This window comes from Coregonus lavaretus, assembly GCF_964263955.1.
Source record: "Coregonus lavaretus genome assembly, chromosome: 7".
NCBI classification, from domain to species: Eukaryota; Metazoa; Chordata; class Actinopteri; order Salmoniformes; family Salmonidae; genus Coregonus; species Coregonus lavaretus.
The window spans coordinates 63,195,205-63,211,618 of NC_139994.1; the positions used below are offsets into that span (position 1 = coordinate 63,195,205).

Sequence of the window (16,414 nt, forward strand, 5' to 3'; positions counted from 1 at the left end):
TTTCCTACTACTCTTCTTTAACAAACCTTCTCCCTTTTTCTGCCATTTTCTACCGACTCAAACTCAGTCTTCCTCCCTCCCTCTCTTAGACCTCCTCTGCTTCTCTTTTCCCCTCCATTCCTCCTCATTCATCCAAGTATACGTCTCCTTATGATAATACTGTATTTCTCCTGACCAATATCTGTTTCTTGCCTTCTCAAAGGACTCAATTTCCCCCCTCCTTTCCCTTCCGGCGTCTATTCTATCCTCGGCCTCACAGTCCACAATGACCTCTTCATTGCTTTTCTCTTCTGATCCGCTGTCATTCTCTTCTGAATCACCATCGTCTTCCGATCACTTTCAGCGGGATTTTCTCCCATTCCAACTGCTCCTCTTTTCGCTGAAGAAGCCATGTTGCCAAAACAGATACAATTCCCGTTTAGTCCAGGAAGACGCTATCAAAGAAAGTCTCGCGAGAGAACGTGTATTTTTTTCCTCTGTGTCTGTGCGTGCCATTTAGAGGTAATGACAATATTTCCTGTTTTTCTTTTTTTTGTCACATGATTTTGACCCCAGCAGCTGTCAAACTCAAGACTTGATCTGTGGTTGAGACTTTCCAAACATATTGCCTATTGAAGTCCACGAAATTATAGATTTGTTTATATCTAACATAATGCAATCCAAATTCAGAACTCAATGTCACACCGTCTTCATCAAAACACGAGTCAAGGACAATTTGTACTTACCACAATTAAAATAAATAACTATAATGTTTGCCCAGTTTTCGTTTTATTACTTTCTGCTTCATATCCTATTACTACTGTATCACTTTGAACATTGCTATGATGGATCCTTGGGACGTCCCTACCCTAACCCTAACTTTAACCCCTACCCTAACCCTTACCTTAACCATTTTTCATTTCAACTTCAATGTACCCCATTGAAGTTGAAATGTAAAATGGGACGTCCCAAGGATTCCGGATAGCACGGACCGTATCAGTTTATTGAGCAATATCTACCTCAACGCTCGTGGTCTGTCTGTGCAGTGACTGTGGAATAGTTCCAACTTCCTCAAACTTGTTGGTTCAGTTTCGTTTCCTTCGTATTACGCAGCTGCTGATCGACACATTTCTCAATTTTACTGGAGTCGTGTGTCTGGCTAGCATACATCTCCGGGACAAATAGTCTGGATAGACACATTGTAGGCTATTATATTGGTTTGAAAGGCGAAGAATAGAAGCAGTCAAAATGAAGAAGGTACTTCTGTTCGTGTTTACACTCTGCGCTATTGTCTCAGGTAAGTTCCCCGAATTTCCTAAATAGAATAGATTTGTTGGTCAATCTGCTACTCATCTCAAACCGAAAGTTTCCAGGTTAAGAAACCTAAAATATTCCCCAAAATGTCATGATATGGTTTTAGATCATTACTTTGATTATATAAGAAGGGATCCACCTTTTTTTTTCTGTTTCAGAGGTTGAAAAAGCTTTATTTTCTCTGATGTTAAATTCCCTGCAAATCAATAACCATGTGTTATTTCTGATGATTATAATATAAATAAGAGTATAATAGGCTATTTCTTTCCATATATTTTGCCATATTCCATACCCCGATCACGTTACGGAGTAGTAGCCCGTGTGTTTTGTTTTCCACGACATAGTTGAAGTATGGTCATGTGAGTTTCGATTTCTTGTCTTTAAAAATAGATCGTTATGAAAGTTCATTCTGATGATCGTTCTATTATGTTTTGGCAAAAAATTTGCCTATCTTTTACGGCCGCGTTATGACAGAGATTTCACAGAATGTACTTTTGTACAAAAATATATATATATATAATAATAATTTTTATTATTATCATAATTTTAATACATTTGGGGGAGGGACAGAATTAGTAATCATGCATTCTGGTATGATGTTAACCATATATGTCTTAGTTGTAATCTACTTTATCGTTCACCTTTTATTATTTGATTGGCCACATATATACTGCGTTCACGTTGTAGTTGGAACTAGGAAACTCGGAAATGTCTGACTTGCTAGCTGGATGAAACGCGGCACGTGTATAACTACAACCAGTAGGCAAGTCTGACATTTCCGAGTTTCTTAGAGTTCCGAGTAGCACGTGAACGCGGCATTAAGTCAGTTGTTGTTGCGGCCTACACGGAAGGCATTTAAATATTTTATTCTGCACTTCCTGATAAACCCATACCACGTTTCAGACTACACGCTTAGAAAAAAGGGTTCCAAAAGGGTTCTTCATCAGTTCTCATGGTAGAACCCTTTTGGGTTCCAGGTAGAACCCTCGGTGGAAAGGGTTCTACATAGAACCCAAAAGGGTTCTACCTGGAACCAAAAGGGTTATCCTATGGGGACAGCCGAAGAACCTGTTTAGGTTCTAGATTACACATTTCTTACTACGAGTGTAGTCACGTGTTGTAGAGCAGGGTTCATGGACTATTGACTAAAGCCAACGCCTAATTCTCCAAATCAAGATTTGAAAAAGTTACTTCACCATTAGTCCTGGTTTATGGAATCCTCAATTCAGATGATTTGATTTACACCTAATGATAATGCTGGAGAATATCTAATTAGCAAACAAGAATAAAGTTACACTTCTGGTTCTTTCTTTCTCCCCCTGAAGCTCTGTCATCTGCTCAAGAGGTCAACAAAAGATCCAAACCTTCTGCAAGCATCTTCCCCCCATCTCAGTTTGGCAGCACCGCTAAACCGTCTACCACCCCCACTACCCCAGAACCCAAGACTAATACCACCACAGCCGCTCCTACTACAACACTCACTACGACTGCAGACCCCACCACAACAGCCAATGCCACCACACCTGCCCCCACCACAGCCAATGCCACCACACCTGCCCCCACCACAGCCAATGCCACCACACCTGCCCCCACCACAGCCAATGCCACCACACCTGCCCCCACCACAGCCAATGCCACCACACCTGCCCCCACAACAGCCAATGCCACCACACCTGCCCCCACAACAGCCAATGCCACCACAGCTGCTCCCACAACAGCCAATGCCACCACAGCTGCCCCCACCACTACCCCCACTCCAAAACCGGAGCCCACCCCTCCTGCTAAACTGACCGCGGGAAACTACACCCTCAAGTCGGACAAGGGTCTGTGTCTGATGGCTCAGGTGGCTCTGCAGATCAGAGTGGAAGACACTGGAAAGGTATAGCACAGTGTGCGCCTCATGACAAATACCAAGAACACCTTGGCTGATTATTTGACGGTGAAATTGGGGCCAACTAAGGCTTACTTGAAAGTGCATCATACGAGTCTTAGAAAACATTGAAAAATTCCCTGTTTCACCATAGTTATTGCATGTCTATTACATGTATCGAGCCACTGAGAAACCTTTCAGTTGATGGACTGTAGGTCCAGGATATTTTTACCATCCTCCATTTTATTGACGTGTTAGGCCATAAGCCACCTCCGTGTGTTAATGTTCCGTTTCCGCGTCATTGTGTGTGTACAACTAATGTTATCTGTTCATTTTCCAGACGGGAGTATTCATCATTCAGCCAGGGATGACCAAGGTTGAAGGGGGTTGTGAGAAATCCACGGCCAACTTAACCCTCACGTTCAAGGAGGGCTTCATCACCTTCATGTTTAATAAGGTAAGAAAGGCTTCGATTCTCCCATCATCACTATTCACTGAGGAAAGGACCCAAACACCCCAGGGTATTATTCATTAGGCACCAAACAGAAGAAGACATACTGAAACAGGGAGAGACTACCTGAACTTGTCCAATAAAGAAATTGTTCATTTTTGCTTTCCGTTGGAAAACGTTTTTACAACTGTGTGCCTTAATGAATACGATCCAGGTTTACAACGTGTTTAGAGATTAGCCTTCTGTTTGTCGGCCCTTTATTACATTTGTGGAGGTCTATAATGATTAATAGAACACTGTCTGTAAAATGTTGAATAAAGGTTATTTGTGTATGGGGATGCATGAAAATGAGGATATTCTATATGTGCCAGTGTTTTTTAAGTATTGGATCAAAGGGCCAGGAGGGTTTCCTTGCATTTGGACTGGACCTGGACAAACTCTGGGCCCTATATCTATATATGCCACATATGAAACCCAAGTTTTTCCTAGTCGGGTCAAGTGGCCCTTACGTTAGATAAAGCTCGCCTTTTCACATCACTTTCACATCCTGTGTATCGAGCACCACAGTAAACTGCACCGCCAGAGTTATGATCAATCGCCAAATTGTTTGACTGTGTTCAAAAGGGAACATTAGCTTGCAAAGGGGAACTAGTGTGACAAAATACATATTTTTACGTCTCGTTACGGAAACTTTAGCAACCTTGTGTGGGAAAAAGTGATGAATTAGTGTACTGAGTTGAATTGCAACATTGTGACCTCATTAGCTACTGTCTAGTGGAACTGTGAAATCATATTGTTATGTTGTTTTAGCATTCTATTGTTTGATATTACTAGGAGGGTCGTAAGGTACATTATGGGAGAGTAAACATTGCTTTAATGCCATTGTGACACAATGCAAACTTTTGATTCGGGTGATTCCTTGTGTGTGTGAAAAGTAAACCTTTGTCTTGTCTTTTTCAGAACACCACCCAAAACGCTGTCTATGTCGACACTGTCTCTTTCAATCTTTCCTACCCCTTAACACCTGGAGGTAAATGTATATGTCATCTGGTCACCAGGATTCTTGTACCAACCTTTCTGTCAATGCAGTGGACCACATATTAAAGGACCACAAACGTATTATCCCTAGCCAGTGTTATTCACACAGTAAATGTGTTTTCCTGTCATGGTTGACACTTTGGACTTTTTCATGGTCCCACATCAGTTGCCTGTTTGTGTTGATATGTCAGTCTCTGGAAGGGATTGTGTAAGATAAATGGTAAATATTAACACGGGTTTGCTTAACAACCAACACATCTACGGATCTTAATTTGATCACCATTTTGTTGATTAGATTTTTCCTGCAAAGCAGGAAACACAAACTTGTATTGGATTTGAGTTTTTTAAATGCTTCTAACGTTTGTAATTTACACTTTGAAATTTCAGACTTGATTTGCCCTAATGAAAAATGTATCAACCCCAACAAAAGTGTCCATTAATTATAATCCACATAATAATTCACACTTATAATAAAACACACTTATCTTTCAATAGGGAATTTACAGTAGTGCACCTGTTCCCAGAATAAACAAACACCTTTTAATGCTATGTAGACTAACAAGTGTGACTGGTTTTTTCACCAACACTTCCTTGTGGTTGGAGACGAAATGATAAATATGTGGTGGTGATGTTTGATTGGTGTTTATTTTTATGCTGCAGGGAACGGAAAAATGTCTCTACCTTACACCGCCAAAAATGGGTCACTGGATCTCTTCCTCGCTAAGGTTGGCCACTCCTACTCCTGCAAGAGCGAATCCGTTTTCATGGGAAAAGGGCTCTATCTGGATGTCACCCAGGACAGGATGCAGGCCTTCAACATCACCAAGGAATGGGACTTCGGCACATGTATGTATCCCATTACATAGCAATGATGTACTAACACGCATTGCAATGTTGAACATACTAAACTCTAGGGCAAAACGGTTAAACGTGCTCTGAAGGCTTTTTTGACGTTTTGCATTGACGGTATGTGTTTAGAGATTTTAGATTACTACAAAAACAAAACAAAACATGTTTCATCTGTTCATATCATTGTTCCTCCTTGGTCCTCAGTGGTTGATTCACCCAAACCAATCCAGACAAATAAAACCAATCCAGACAAATAAAACCAATCCAAATACTCAAACAATGAATTAATAGCTTCAGTTGCCTAGATTAGATATGTAGACTGACACGCGTATAGTTAGTGATGCAGAAAACGTCGCCTGCAGATTCCATCCAGCCTTAGCTCTGACCCTAAACCCAGTTGTTCTGCATTTCAGCTGACCCCTGCCCCGCCGACAGACCCGCTGACTACCGCGTGGCCATTGCTGTCGGGATAGTCCTCCTTATCCTGATCATCATTGTGGTGGTGGCCTATCTCCTGAGCAGACGGAAAAGAGCAGATGGCTACCAGTCCATCTGAAGAGCCACTCAGGGGGTCAAAGGGCATACTGTATCAGCTCTCAGTCTAAATCCACCCACCATCTTTGTTTTTGTCACTTGCTGTTAACTGTTAACAACTGTAACCACAACTGCTCACATCAACTAACTGTACCGCTCACACAAAAACTAACTAAATGGATGAGATGAGGGAATATTTCAGCGTTGTATACCGGTAGTTCCATTTTGTTGATTTGTACATTAATTAATTGAGGTGGATACAACTTAATGGATCAGATACTAGGATTAAAATATACTGACTTTGAATATACTCACTCTGAACTCTTGGGCTGCTGAGGATTTTGTGTACTACTGCGACATCCAGTGTTCGTCAAACCATCAACCATTGTGTCTATATTTGTGTTGCCTCTTATTGCAGAACATTCAGTGCAATATTTCACAGTGTGCCTTCTGCTATAGCTGGATTTTGAAGCTACGCCGTCTCGATTCTTTCGTATTATTCATTTCTTTGTGTTTCTACTGCCGCCCTCAACCTTTAGAACAGACTGTTAGGCTAATTGATTTCTGAATCATAAACTAGATGGGGATATTATGGGGCCTTTTTTTTTTGGTATGCCACTCGGTTAGTCAAAGGGAATGTTTCAGGTTTTAAAAGTAAAGTTTTGTAAAAGAGAGGCATGCTTTTGAATGTAAATGTCAATTTGTGTTTTAAATTACTTGTCTATTCTATTTGTGTCAAGCCTTTTGTTAATCATTATTTGTAGTTACTGTTTCCCCCATGAAGTAGTAATAATTTGGTATGTAAACATAGTGATAATTTTTTATTATTTTTATAACATATTAGTCGAATGTGACAACCGTATAAAATTGCAGGACCACGGATTGTTTAACTTCCCAACTTTGACAGTGGTCAGATAGCTTGAGGTAAAAGTTGCCTTTAACCACGGATATAGAATCAGATGACCTAAACCTGCCAATCATGAGGATGAAAAAAGGGATAAAATATTTAAGACTCTGGGGCAAATTGCACTATAAGGAATTACATTTGGGACCAGAAAGCACATTGAACAAGTTCTGTCTCATCTAAATTTGAAAACTTTTATAACATATTATTACTGTTCTATGTTGCCACAGTTACAGGTTCCTAATGTTGATTATGGCCTAGATGACAATTATTTTAGTTTCATTTAGGACAAATGTATTATGCTATGTTTACATGTAATTATGTGCCATGGTATCATCTTGAAAAAATTGTGACAAATGAAATCATCCCAAATAAAGTTTTAATAATTTGTCAATGTGGTTTTTGAGTTTATTTGGAGTATTGAATCTGGCAAAACACTAAAGATATAGGGGCTTTTAATTCAGGCATTCAAGTTATTTGGAATATATTCATTGTGGGAATGTTTTATTGTATAAACGCTGATATAGTTATTGAAGTTCATCCTATTCTCTCACCACGTAGATCAGGGATGGACAACTGGCAGCCCCGCAGCCCCACCTTTGAAGGCCCTCGGATCAATTTCCCCCTTTTTATTTTTTAGGAACTCAGTCGGGGTCTCAACTTACTGTTGCAAGTTTGAATAGTAGGATACACAAGATGCAATTTAGAAATGTGTTTGTGCATCAGCAGTATTTCTCTTGTCGTGTCCGTCACTGATAGTCACTCAATTAGCCCACGTCAGCTAACATTTTTTAGATTGCAAAGTTAGTTTAGCGGCCAGCTATCTAAACTTGTTATCAACTCCTCATGATGAGTTCAGATTTGTTGTTGCCCCCCCACCCCCATCAAAGTTGCCCATCCCACCACGTAGCCTATGACACAACACACAGATCAATATCATGGGGCAACCTGGTCTCAGAGAAAAACATATTATATTTTATAATGTGGGGAGAAGTGCGCGCCTGTACAGACATCATGGGGATATGTGATATAATGTGATATGTCCGTTTATTTTTTTATTTTTTTTATAAATTAGCAAAAATGTCTAACAACCTGTTTTCGCTTTGTCATTATGGGGTATTGTGTGTAGATTGATGAGGAAAATAAATAATTTAATCAATTTTAGAATACGGCTGTAACATAACAAAATGTGGAAAAAGTAAAGGGGTCTGAATACTTTCCGAATGCATTGTGTGATTAATTGATTAATCTTATGCTACACAAAGATAAATAACATACATTTCTCTAAATTGATCCAATAGTTTAGTGAGATGGTTGGTCCAATTTAGGTAGTCTCCTCACACGGACCTGACCCTGGCAGTCATTGTGAATGCACGTTGCGGGTTAATAAAAATGTCAACTGTTGGATATCCTAACTCTGGCTGGATTCCAATAGGAATTACACATCACTTTCCAGGTAATTTCCTAGGTTTTCCGGAAATCATTCAATCAGGATTTATTTTAAATTTTTTTAATCTGGTAATTTTGGGAAAGTTGCTGGAATTTTGCAACCCCTACTTGCAGGGCCTGATGTGGCCTGTAAACCAGGAGTTTCAGGCCACTGTTTTAGAGTAAAGCTAGGCTTTAAATAAGGCCTTATGAGATATGAAAAGTATTGTCAAAAATTGTTTAATTATAATTCTAACATTCGCCTTTGAACTTACTTGGTGACTGAACGATCAACGTCTCTGTCACTAACAAATCCAGTCATGGGTGGTAACTCTACAATTCACTCGAAGGCAGGGCACACTGGGAAATTATATTGGAGGCGTGGTTTAGTGGGGGCGTTACTCAACACTTTCAAGCTGATACAGCTGAAATCTGGACCCCCTACAGGGTCACCGTGACTCTATCGGTTTGAGTAATGACTACAAAATCACTTTAAGTAACTGTACTCCGATATATGAAGTGCAATGGGTTTCCTTTAAAAGTTTTGAGTAATGACAGCACATTGGGGTTTACAGTGTATAGTGCCAGTTGTGTGCATATGGAAGAAATCCTGAGAAAATACAAGTGTAAATCTGTTGTGTCCTATGTAATGGATTATAATCCTAAATATTGATATGTTCCTCGTCTGCTCAGATAACTCAGATTGCTCTCAGTGTTTTCCACATCAGCTTTCAGTGTCTTTCTCATTAACAGCATCAGGATAGATTCTCCCACTCATCATCGACTCCCTGTTTGTGAGTTCCTTCTGTGCACGTGCCCCTCCTCTCCTCTCCTCTCCTCTCTTCCTCTCCTCTCCTCTCCTCTCATCTCCCCCTCCTCTCCTCCCCCTCTCCTCTCCTCTCCCCCTCCTCCTCCTCCTCTCCTCCCCCTTCTCCTCCCTCCTCTCCTCCCCTCCTCCTCCTCCCCCTCTCCTCTCCCCTCCCCTCCCCTCCTCTCCCCTCCTCCCCCTCATCTCCTCTCTCCTCTCCTCTCCCCTCCTCCTCCCCTCTCCTCTCCTCTCCTCCTCCCACCTCTCCTCTCCTCTCCTCTCCTCTCCTCTCCTCTCCTCTCCTCTCCTCTCCTCTCCTCTCCTCTCCTCTCCTCTCCTCTCCTCTCCTCTCCTCTCCTCTCCTCTCCTCTCCTCTCCTCTCCTCTCCTCTCATCATTGCAGCTGAAGGCCTGTCTGGGGATACATGTAGTGGCCAGTGTAGCATCAGTGTTCAACTTGGTCCTTTCAGTGTCAAACATTTAAAAACCTTACAACTTCCCTGATTTCTGCTGGGAAGTCACACGTCACACATCACAATGGTGTCATTCACTCAAAAAGTGTAATTGACTCATGTTGAGTATGTACAGACAGTATGTCAATGTGTTGGATATAATTATATGTAAATGCAGATGGGGGAAGGAGATGTCCAACCTGGGGATGTTGACAGAGGGCTGAGAACGTTCTATTAAATGTTACATTACATTTTTGGGGATTATAAAACAAAATACACAATGCCATGATCTTAGTCAACAGGATTTGATGTGCACTTCTTTGCTGAGTGGGTTCTGGTACAGGTTGCTCTCGCCTCTATCTCCGTCACGCTGGAAGCTACTGCTGCAAGGTGTTGCTCCCCGGCTGCCAGAAAGGTCAGTGTCAACATAGAAATATGACATGAAGAATAGACATTAGCCTTGCTGGAAAAGCTACGTTTGGTTGGAGTTTTAAAAAACCGGCTTGACCAGGTCCCGGTTTCAGTTTTGTCTGAAAACCCACAAATACTGGTCCTATATGGTGTGTCTAGATGAGTTGACTGGCCTATTTGATCAGGTATTTGAGCAGATACCAAATAGATTTGCATTAGCAGTTACTGTAGGCCTATGTTACAACTTGCTGATTAAAACCTGCTATCTGAGCGTGTGATTTCTCTTTCAGCCTGTGATCACAGTCCAAGTAACTCCTGCTCAATGAGGAAATATAATAATATAATAGTACGGTAGCCTGTAAGGTCAGATCAAGTCAAGATCCAACCAACTAATCAACCAGCAGAAACATGTCCTTTACTTCCGTTGACTGCAATATTGTATATGATTACATGTCATATCTGACTGCTAAGAGCAAAATGGTGTGTCTTTTTGAGTAATTAAAAAACGTGTATTTTTCACAAGGAAAAGTCTAATATGAGTTCACCTTTATATTCCGGTATAGTTTCAAATATGTGTTGTATGTTTTACATATCATAATAATGTTCTCTAACACTCATATCAGACATGCTAAAGTTATTGTGAACTATTACACAATATTATAATATTAAATTGAATTATACTGTATATTAAAATGTATTCATGTGTTCGTGTGGACTCGAAACATCCTGGGGTTCTAGGAATAAGATTTACGATTATGGAATAAAATGTCTTATGTTAGGCTATGTGCCTTTGCCAGGATCAAATCTCTCTTACTAGAGGGCGGACATGACGGACAATACAACTTTATCAGGACATTTAAAAGGAATTATGCAGCCTAGTCGGTTGAATTAAACTCATCTAATGCAATACGGAAACAATTGACCTTCCACATCCATAGAATTGCTGCAAAGATATCCTATAGTCTATTTAATAAACAGCCAACGCTGTAGCACATAAAAGGAGACAACTAGGCGCCCAGTAATGTGGGCTGCAAAAATAATTGCAAACAAATGAAAATAAACCCTAACAAATAACTTTTCTTAAGGTTTACTGCATAGCCTATTGCCTAGATGCATTTATGGTATACATGTATTTATATATTTATGGTGTATAGGCCAGTGGAGGCTGCTGAGGGAGGGCGGCTCATAATTATGACTGAAACAGCGCGACTGGAATGGCATCAAACCATGTATTTGATGTCCTTGATACCATTCCACATATTCTAAGAAACCTAATGTCACGTTCGTTGTATAAAGGATCGGACCAAGGTGCAGCGTGGTATGCGTACATGTTTAATTTATTAAATAAACACTTGACAAAATAACAAAAGCAACTGACCGTGAAGTTCTAAAGGCTAACGGCAACAAGCCGAAACATAAACAAGATCCCACAACGAAAGGTAGGCAAAATGGCTGCCTAAGTATGATCCCCAATCAGAGACAACGATCGACAGCTGCCTCTGATTGGGAACCACACCCGGCCAACATAGAAATAGATACACTAGAATGTATCCAAATCACACCCTGACCTAACCAAACAGAGAATACAGGTGATCTCTAAGGTCAGGGCGTGACACCTAACTAAATCTACATAAATTCCCTACAGAATAAGGCTAGGCTATTTTAATAAACTACTGATGTTGTATTCAATTATGAATTGGTTCTAAATTAATTAACTGACCTGATTTAATCAAGTTAAAATGAACCATTAAAATGTTCTGAATCTTTCCTGCAGGAATCCTGACCTTTTGAAAATTAACTCTCACCATAGGTCTCTCAGATCGAAAAAAAAGAAGAAAAAAAAAGAAAAAGCGCCACTTGCTGGAGGGAGACAGATTTTCCGCCGAGTTGGGTCTCTCTCTCTCTCTGTCTCTCTCTCCCTCTCTCTCTCTCTCTCTCCCTCTCTCTCTCTCTCTCTCTCTCTCTCTCTCTCTCCCTCTCTCTCTCTCTCTCTCAATTCAATTCAATTCAATTTTAGGGCTTTATTGGCTTAGGAAACATATGTTAACATTGCCAAAGCAAGTGAAGTAGATAATAAACAATAAATATCAACAGTAAACATTACACTCAGAAGTTCCAAAAGAATAAAGACATTTCAAATGTCATATTATGTCTATATACAGTGTTGTAACAATGTGCAAATAGTTAAAGTACAAATGGGAAAATAAATAAACATAACTATGGGTTGTATTTACAGTGGTGTTTGTTCTTCACTGGTTGCCCTTTTCTTGTGGCAACAGGTCACAAATCTTGCTGCTGTGATGGCACACTGTGGTTTTTCACCCAGTAGATAAGGGAGTTTATCAAAATTGGGTTAGTTTTCAAATTCTTTGTGGATCTCTGTAATCTGAGGGAAATATATGTCTCTAATATGGTCATACATTTGGCAGGAGGTTAGGAAGTGCAGCTCAGTTTCCACCTCATTTTGTGGGCAGTGTGCACATAGCCTGTCTTCTCTTGAGAGCCAGGTCTGCCTACGGCGGCCTTCCTCAATAGCAAGGCTATGCTCACTGAGTCTGTACATAGTCAACGCTTTCCTTAAGTTTGGGTCAGTCACAGTGGTCAGGTATTCTGCCACTGTGTACTCTCTGTTTAGGGCCAAATAGCATTCTAGTTTGCTCTGTTTTTTTGTTTGTTCTTTCCAATGTGTCAAGTAATTCTCTTTTTGTTTTCTCATGATTTGGTTGGGTCTAATTGTGTTGTTGTTGTTGTTGTCCTGGGGCTGTGTGGGATCTGTTTGTGTTTGTGAACAGAGCCCCAGGACCAGCTGACTTAGTCTCTCTCTATCTCTTTCTCTTCCTCTCTGTTTTAATCATAAACCAGATTTTCTACATTATTTTTCTGACATGAAATTGTTTAGTTCAAATCCAACCCTTGTATTCTAGGCACACTTCTGTACATGAAAATAAGGATCAGGCAATGTGTAGGCAAATTAAAAAATGTCAAAAAGGAAAATAATGTGGCGTGGGGAGCGTTGTAATTCTACCTCATTTAGGGGGCGCGGTAGAAAAAGTTCAGCTCTGCTCTATTTTATGGAAATTGTACGCGGCCACCGTTGAGGAGCAGATGTTTGCTTGAAAATCTTCAGTTCATGAAACATAGTTCCACCTGTCATTAGTTCCAGGCAAGCACAACCCAAAAAAATGTGAGGAAAGCAAAATCATCACAGTGTCTGGTTTTCCAATTCTATATGATTTTGCATTGCTAGAATACAGAGACAAAATCATAAGGTCAATGGCACGGAGGAGGAGGATTGCAGAGATGTTGATGTTGATGGTGAATAAAGATATATTTGCAAAGCCACTATTTCCTTTACCCAAAGTACCAATCCATGTGCATGTAGGCCTATGTATTTTCCAGGAAGTGAGCTATAATCATCAATGCCATGACACCAGTATAATGAAAGAGCCATAAGCTATAATACGATAATCATAATGTTAAAATACCATAATCCAATTGGTAGCATATTACATGGGAAATTCATGCTTAGTTTATCATTTATAATGTTATAATGCACGTTACTGGTGATTTATATCCTTTGGTGGGCAAATTTCACAGTTTAATTTACTCAACACATTCACAAATGGTGGCTTTGATCACAGTTTTGAGGTTGAGGTTGCTTGATGTTCATAGCTAGCTAGCAGCACAAGCAAACACTGTGGTGCAAATTTCCCTTCACCCACCATCAATCTCTGCAATCCTCCTCCGTGCCATTGACCTTATGATTTTGTCTCTGTATTCTAGCAATGCAAAATCATCTAGAATTGGAAAACCAGACACTGTGATGATTTTGCTTTCCTCACATTTTTTAGGTTGTGCTTGCCTGGAACATTTGCAACTGCCAGGTCGCAGTTGTAAATGAGAACCTGTTTTCAACTGGCTTACCTGGTTAAATAAAGGTGAAAAAAAAAATAATAATAATGACAGGTGGAACTATGTTTCATGAACTGAAGATTTTCAAGCAAACATCTGCTCCTCAACGGTTGCCGAGTACAATTTCCATAAAATAGAGCAGAGCTGAACTTTTTCTTCCGCGCACCCTAACAAGGTTGGCACCGCTCACCATCCCACAACCCCCTGCGCATTGTTCCACGTGCTTCCGTTGAAAATGAATGGGGGCGGGACTTCGTCTGGCGAATTCGGAAGTGGTGGAAACCCTCAGTTTTACCTCAGTGGTTCCTCATGAGAAAAATGTGTTGTTAACAAAACGTTTTCTACGTTTCAAATTAATAGATGTTTAACCTAGTGCCTATATAAATACTTTTTTCAAAGCACACATAACATTTATACATTTCAAAATGTGCATTTACGAAAAACATCTAAAATCGCCCAATTTTGTATCTAGGTCATGTGAGGGGGTACATGAAGAGAAACGTTATTATTTCATATTTTGTTCAGGCAAAAAATGTAACAGGATCGTAAAAGAAGGACCATCCCCACATCTCGCATTTGATTGGTAACTCTGAGATTGGCAAATTCTAATGGTCATTGGTGTAAAAATATTCATCCCGCCTAGTATGATATAAAGCAAGCATCTGGTTGGTTAGAAGTTCTGACTCCATAGTTATGATTGGATACGTTCATATTTCCTGAGTATCTAATTCCGCCTCTCAATACATTCACCAGTAGTAGACCTCCTTTCGTTATCTGTGAAACGAAAGAACCCACCGTAACGTTTTGGATCGTAAAGGGACAACAGTGGGTGCCTTGTTTGCAAAAGTATGGCTGTAACAACAGATCACATTCGTGACAAACTAATCAAGGAGATCGGAGCGATGCATGTGGTATGTATCATGTTTCCCCATTCTCCAATGAATGCAAACACACGTATGCTGCCCCCCCCCCTCCCCAATGACGTTAGTGGGCTACGTTAGCCATATCTATGTTGGTCATTTTATATTTAACATTTACACTCCTCCTGGAGAGCTACTGGGTGTTCAAGCTTTGGCACACTCTAGCCTGATTCTACTAATCAATTGCTCACAGGTTAGTCGAGGTAATTTGTACATGTAGGTAGGGGTAAAGTGACTATGCATAGATAATAGACAGCAGGTAGCAGCAGTGTAAAAACAAATTGAGGGGGGAGTCAATGTAAACAGTCTGGGTGGCCATTTGATAACTTGTTGAGCAGTCTTATGGCTTGGGGGTAGAAGCTGTTAAGGAGCCTTTTGGTCCTAGACTTGGCGCTCCGGTACCGCTTGCCGTGCGGTAGCAGAGAGAACAGTCTATGACTTGGGTGACTGGAGTCTTTGCCAATTTTTGGCCTTTCCTCTGACACCGCCTAGTATATAGGTCCTGGATGGCAGAAAGCTTGGCCCCAGTGATGTACTGGGCCGTACGCACTATATTCTGTAGCGCCCTACGGTCAGATGCTGAGCAGTTGCCATACCAGGTGGTGACGCAACCGGTCAGGATGCTCTTGATGGTGCAGCTGTATAACTTTTTTGAGGATCTGGGGACCCATGCCAAATCTTTTCAGTTTCCTGAGGGGGAAAAGGTGTTGTCGTGCCCTCTTCACAACTGTCTTGGTGTGTTTGGACCATGATCGTTTGTAGATGTGTTTGGATTGGAGCAAAAGCATGCACCCCCAGGGGCTGTGGTATGACCTCACCAATGACCTGTTCTACCGGCTTTGTTTTGACAGGAGGTCGAAGACACGTCCCCTAACCGATGTGCTGCCAGCTTTAAAGTTCTAATAGTGTCGACCCAGTTTGAGGGGAAACCACTGCTGGCGAGACACAGGTAGGCTAAGTGAAGTACACGGTGGGCAGGCAGAGCTGATATGGGTTATGACATACTCTTGTTTCTGATTTTTTGTTCGTCAGGATGGTGAACACCTGCCTGGCAGAAGAGCTGAAAGAGATCCACGCCTTTGAACAGAAGACGCTGACTCCAGAACAGTGGGAGAAACAGAAAGCACAGTGATGAAGACACACACTTTGACTTCCATATTCAGTCACTTCACCCCTTATTATTTGTAAATAAGAAACATATGCTCACACAATGTTGACCTCCACACCTGACATATTTCATTTAAGTCAATGATGCAAACTGAAATGAAATAGTAAATATGGTGACAATAAAAACAATAATGTTCAGACTTCCTTATTGGTTGAACGAGTGCACTAAAGAATGAACTTTCAGTTTTGGTTGTGGAGGTACGTGATTACCGACATTACAGGCTATACCAAGATGTCATTATGAATGGGACAACACATAGCGTGGAACAGACAGAAAGACTGTCACAAGAAATGTCAAGGATTGTAATCAGAGTAGATGGCAAATAATGTCTAACAAGCAAGGGGCTAGCACTGAGCGAACTGCTCTGGATACCAGGG

The 16,414-nt window shown here is 40.8% G+C and overlaps 2 protein-coding genes across 2 annotated transcripts; both read left to right on the forward strand.

Annotated features, from left to right (window-relative positions):
• Nucleotides 1-1,021: 1,021 nt before the first annotated feature.
• cd68 (CD68 molecule) lies at nucleotides 1,022-7,333 on the forward strand. Its single transcript, XM_084166521.1, has 6 exons — nucleotides 1,022-1,276; nucleotides 2,619-3,172; nucleotides 3,504-3,620; nucleotides 4,575-4,644; nucleotides 5,313-5,498; nucleotides 5,915-7,333. Exons 1-6 carry the CDS (start codon nucleotides 1,228-1,230, stop codon nucleotides 6,055-6,057), a joined length of 1,119 nt encoding a protein of 372 aa, XP_084022647.1. The 5' UTR covers nucleotides 1,022-1,227; the 3' UTR covers nucleotides 6,058-7,333.
• A 7,367-nt stretch (nucleotides 7,334-14,700) lies between these two features.
• On the forward strand, nucleotides 14,701-16,180 carry LOC311132277 (bolA-like protein 2). The gene is made up of 3 exons (XM_084165510.1): nucleotides 14,701-14,860; nucleotides 15,721-15,818; nucleotides 15,902-16,180. The coding sequence occupies exons 1-3, from the start codon at nucleotides 14,798-14,800 to the stop codon at nucleotides 15,999-16,001; spliced, it is 261 nt and encodes an 86-aa protein (XP_084021636.1). The 5' UTR covers nucleotides 14,701-14,797; the 3' UTR covers nucleotides 16,002-16,180.
• Nucleotides 16,181-16,414: the final 234 nt, after the last annotated feature.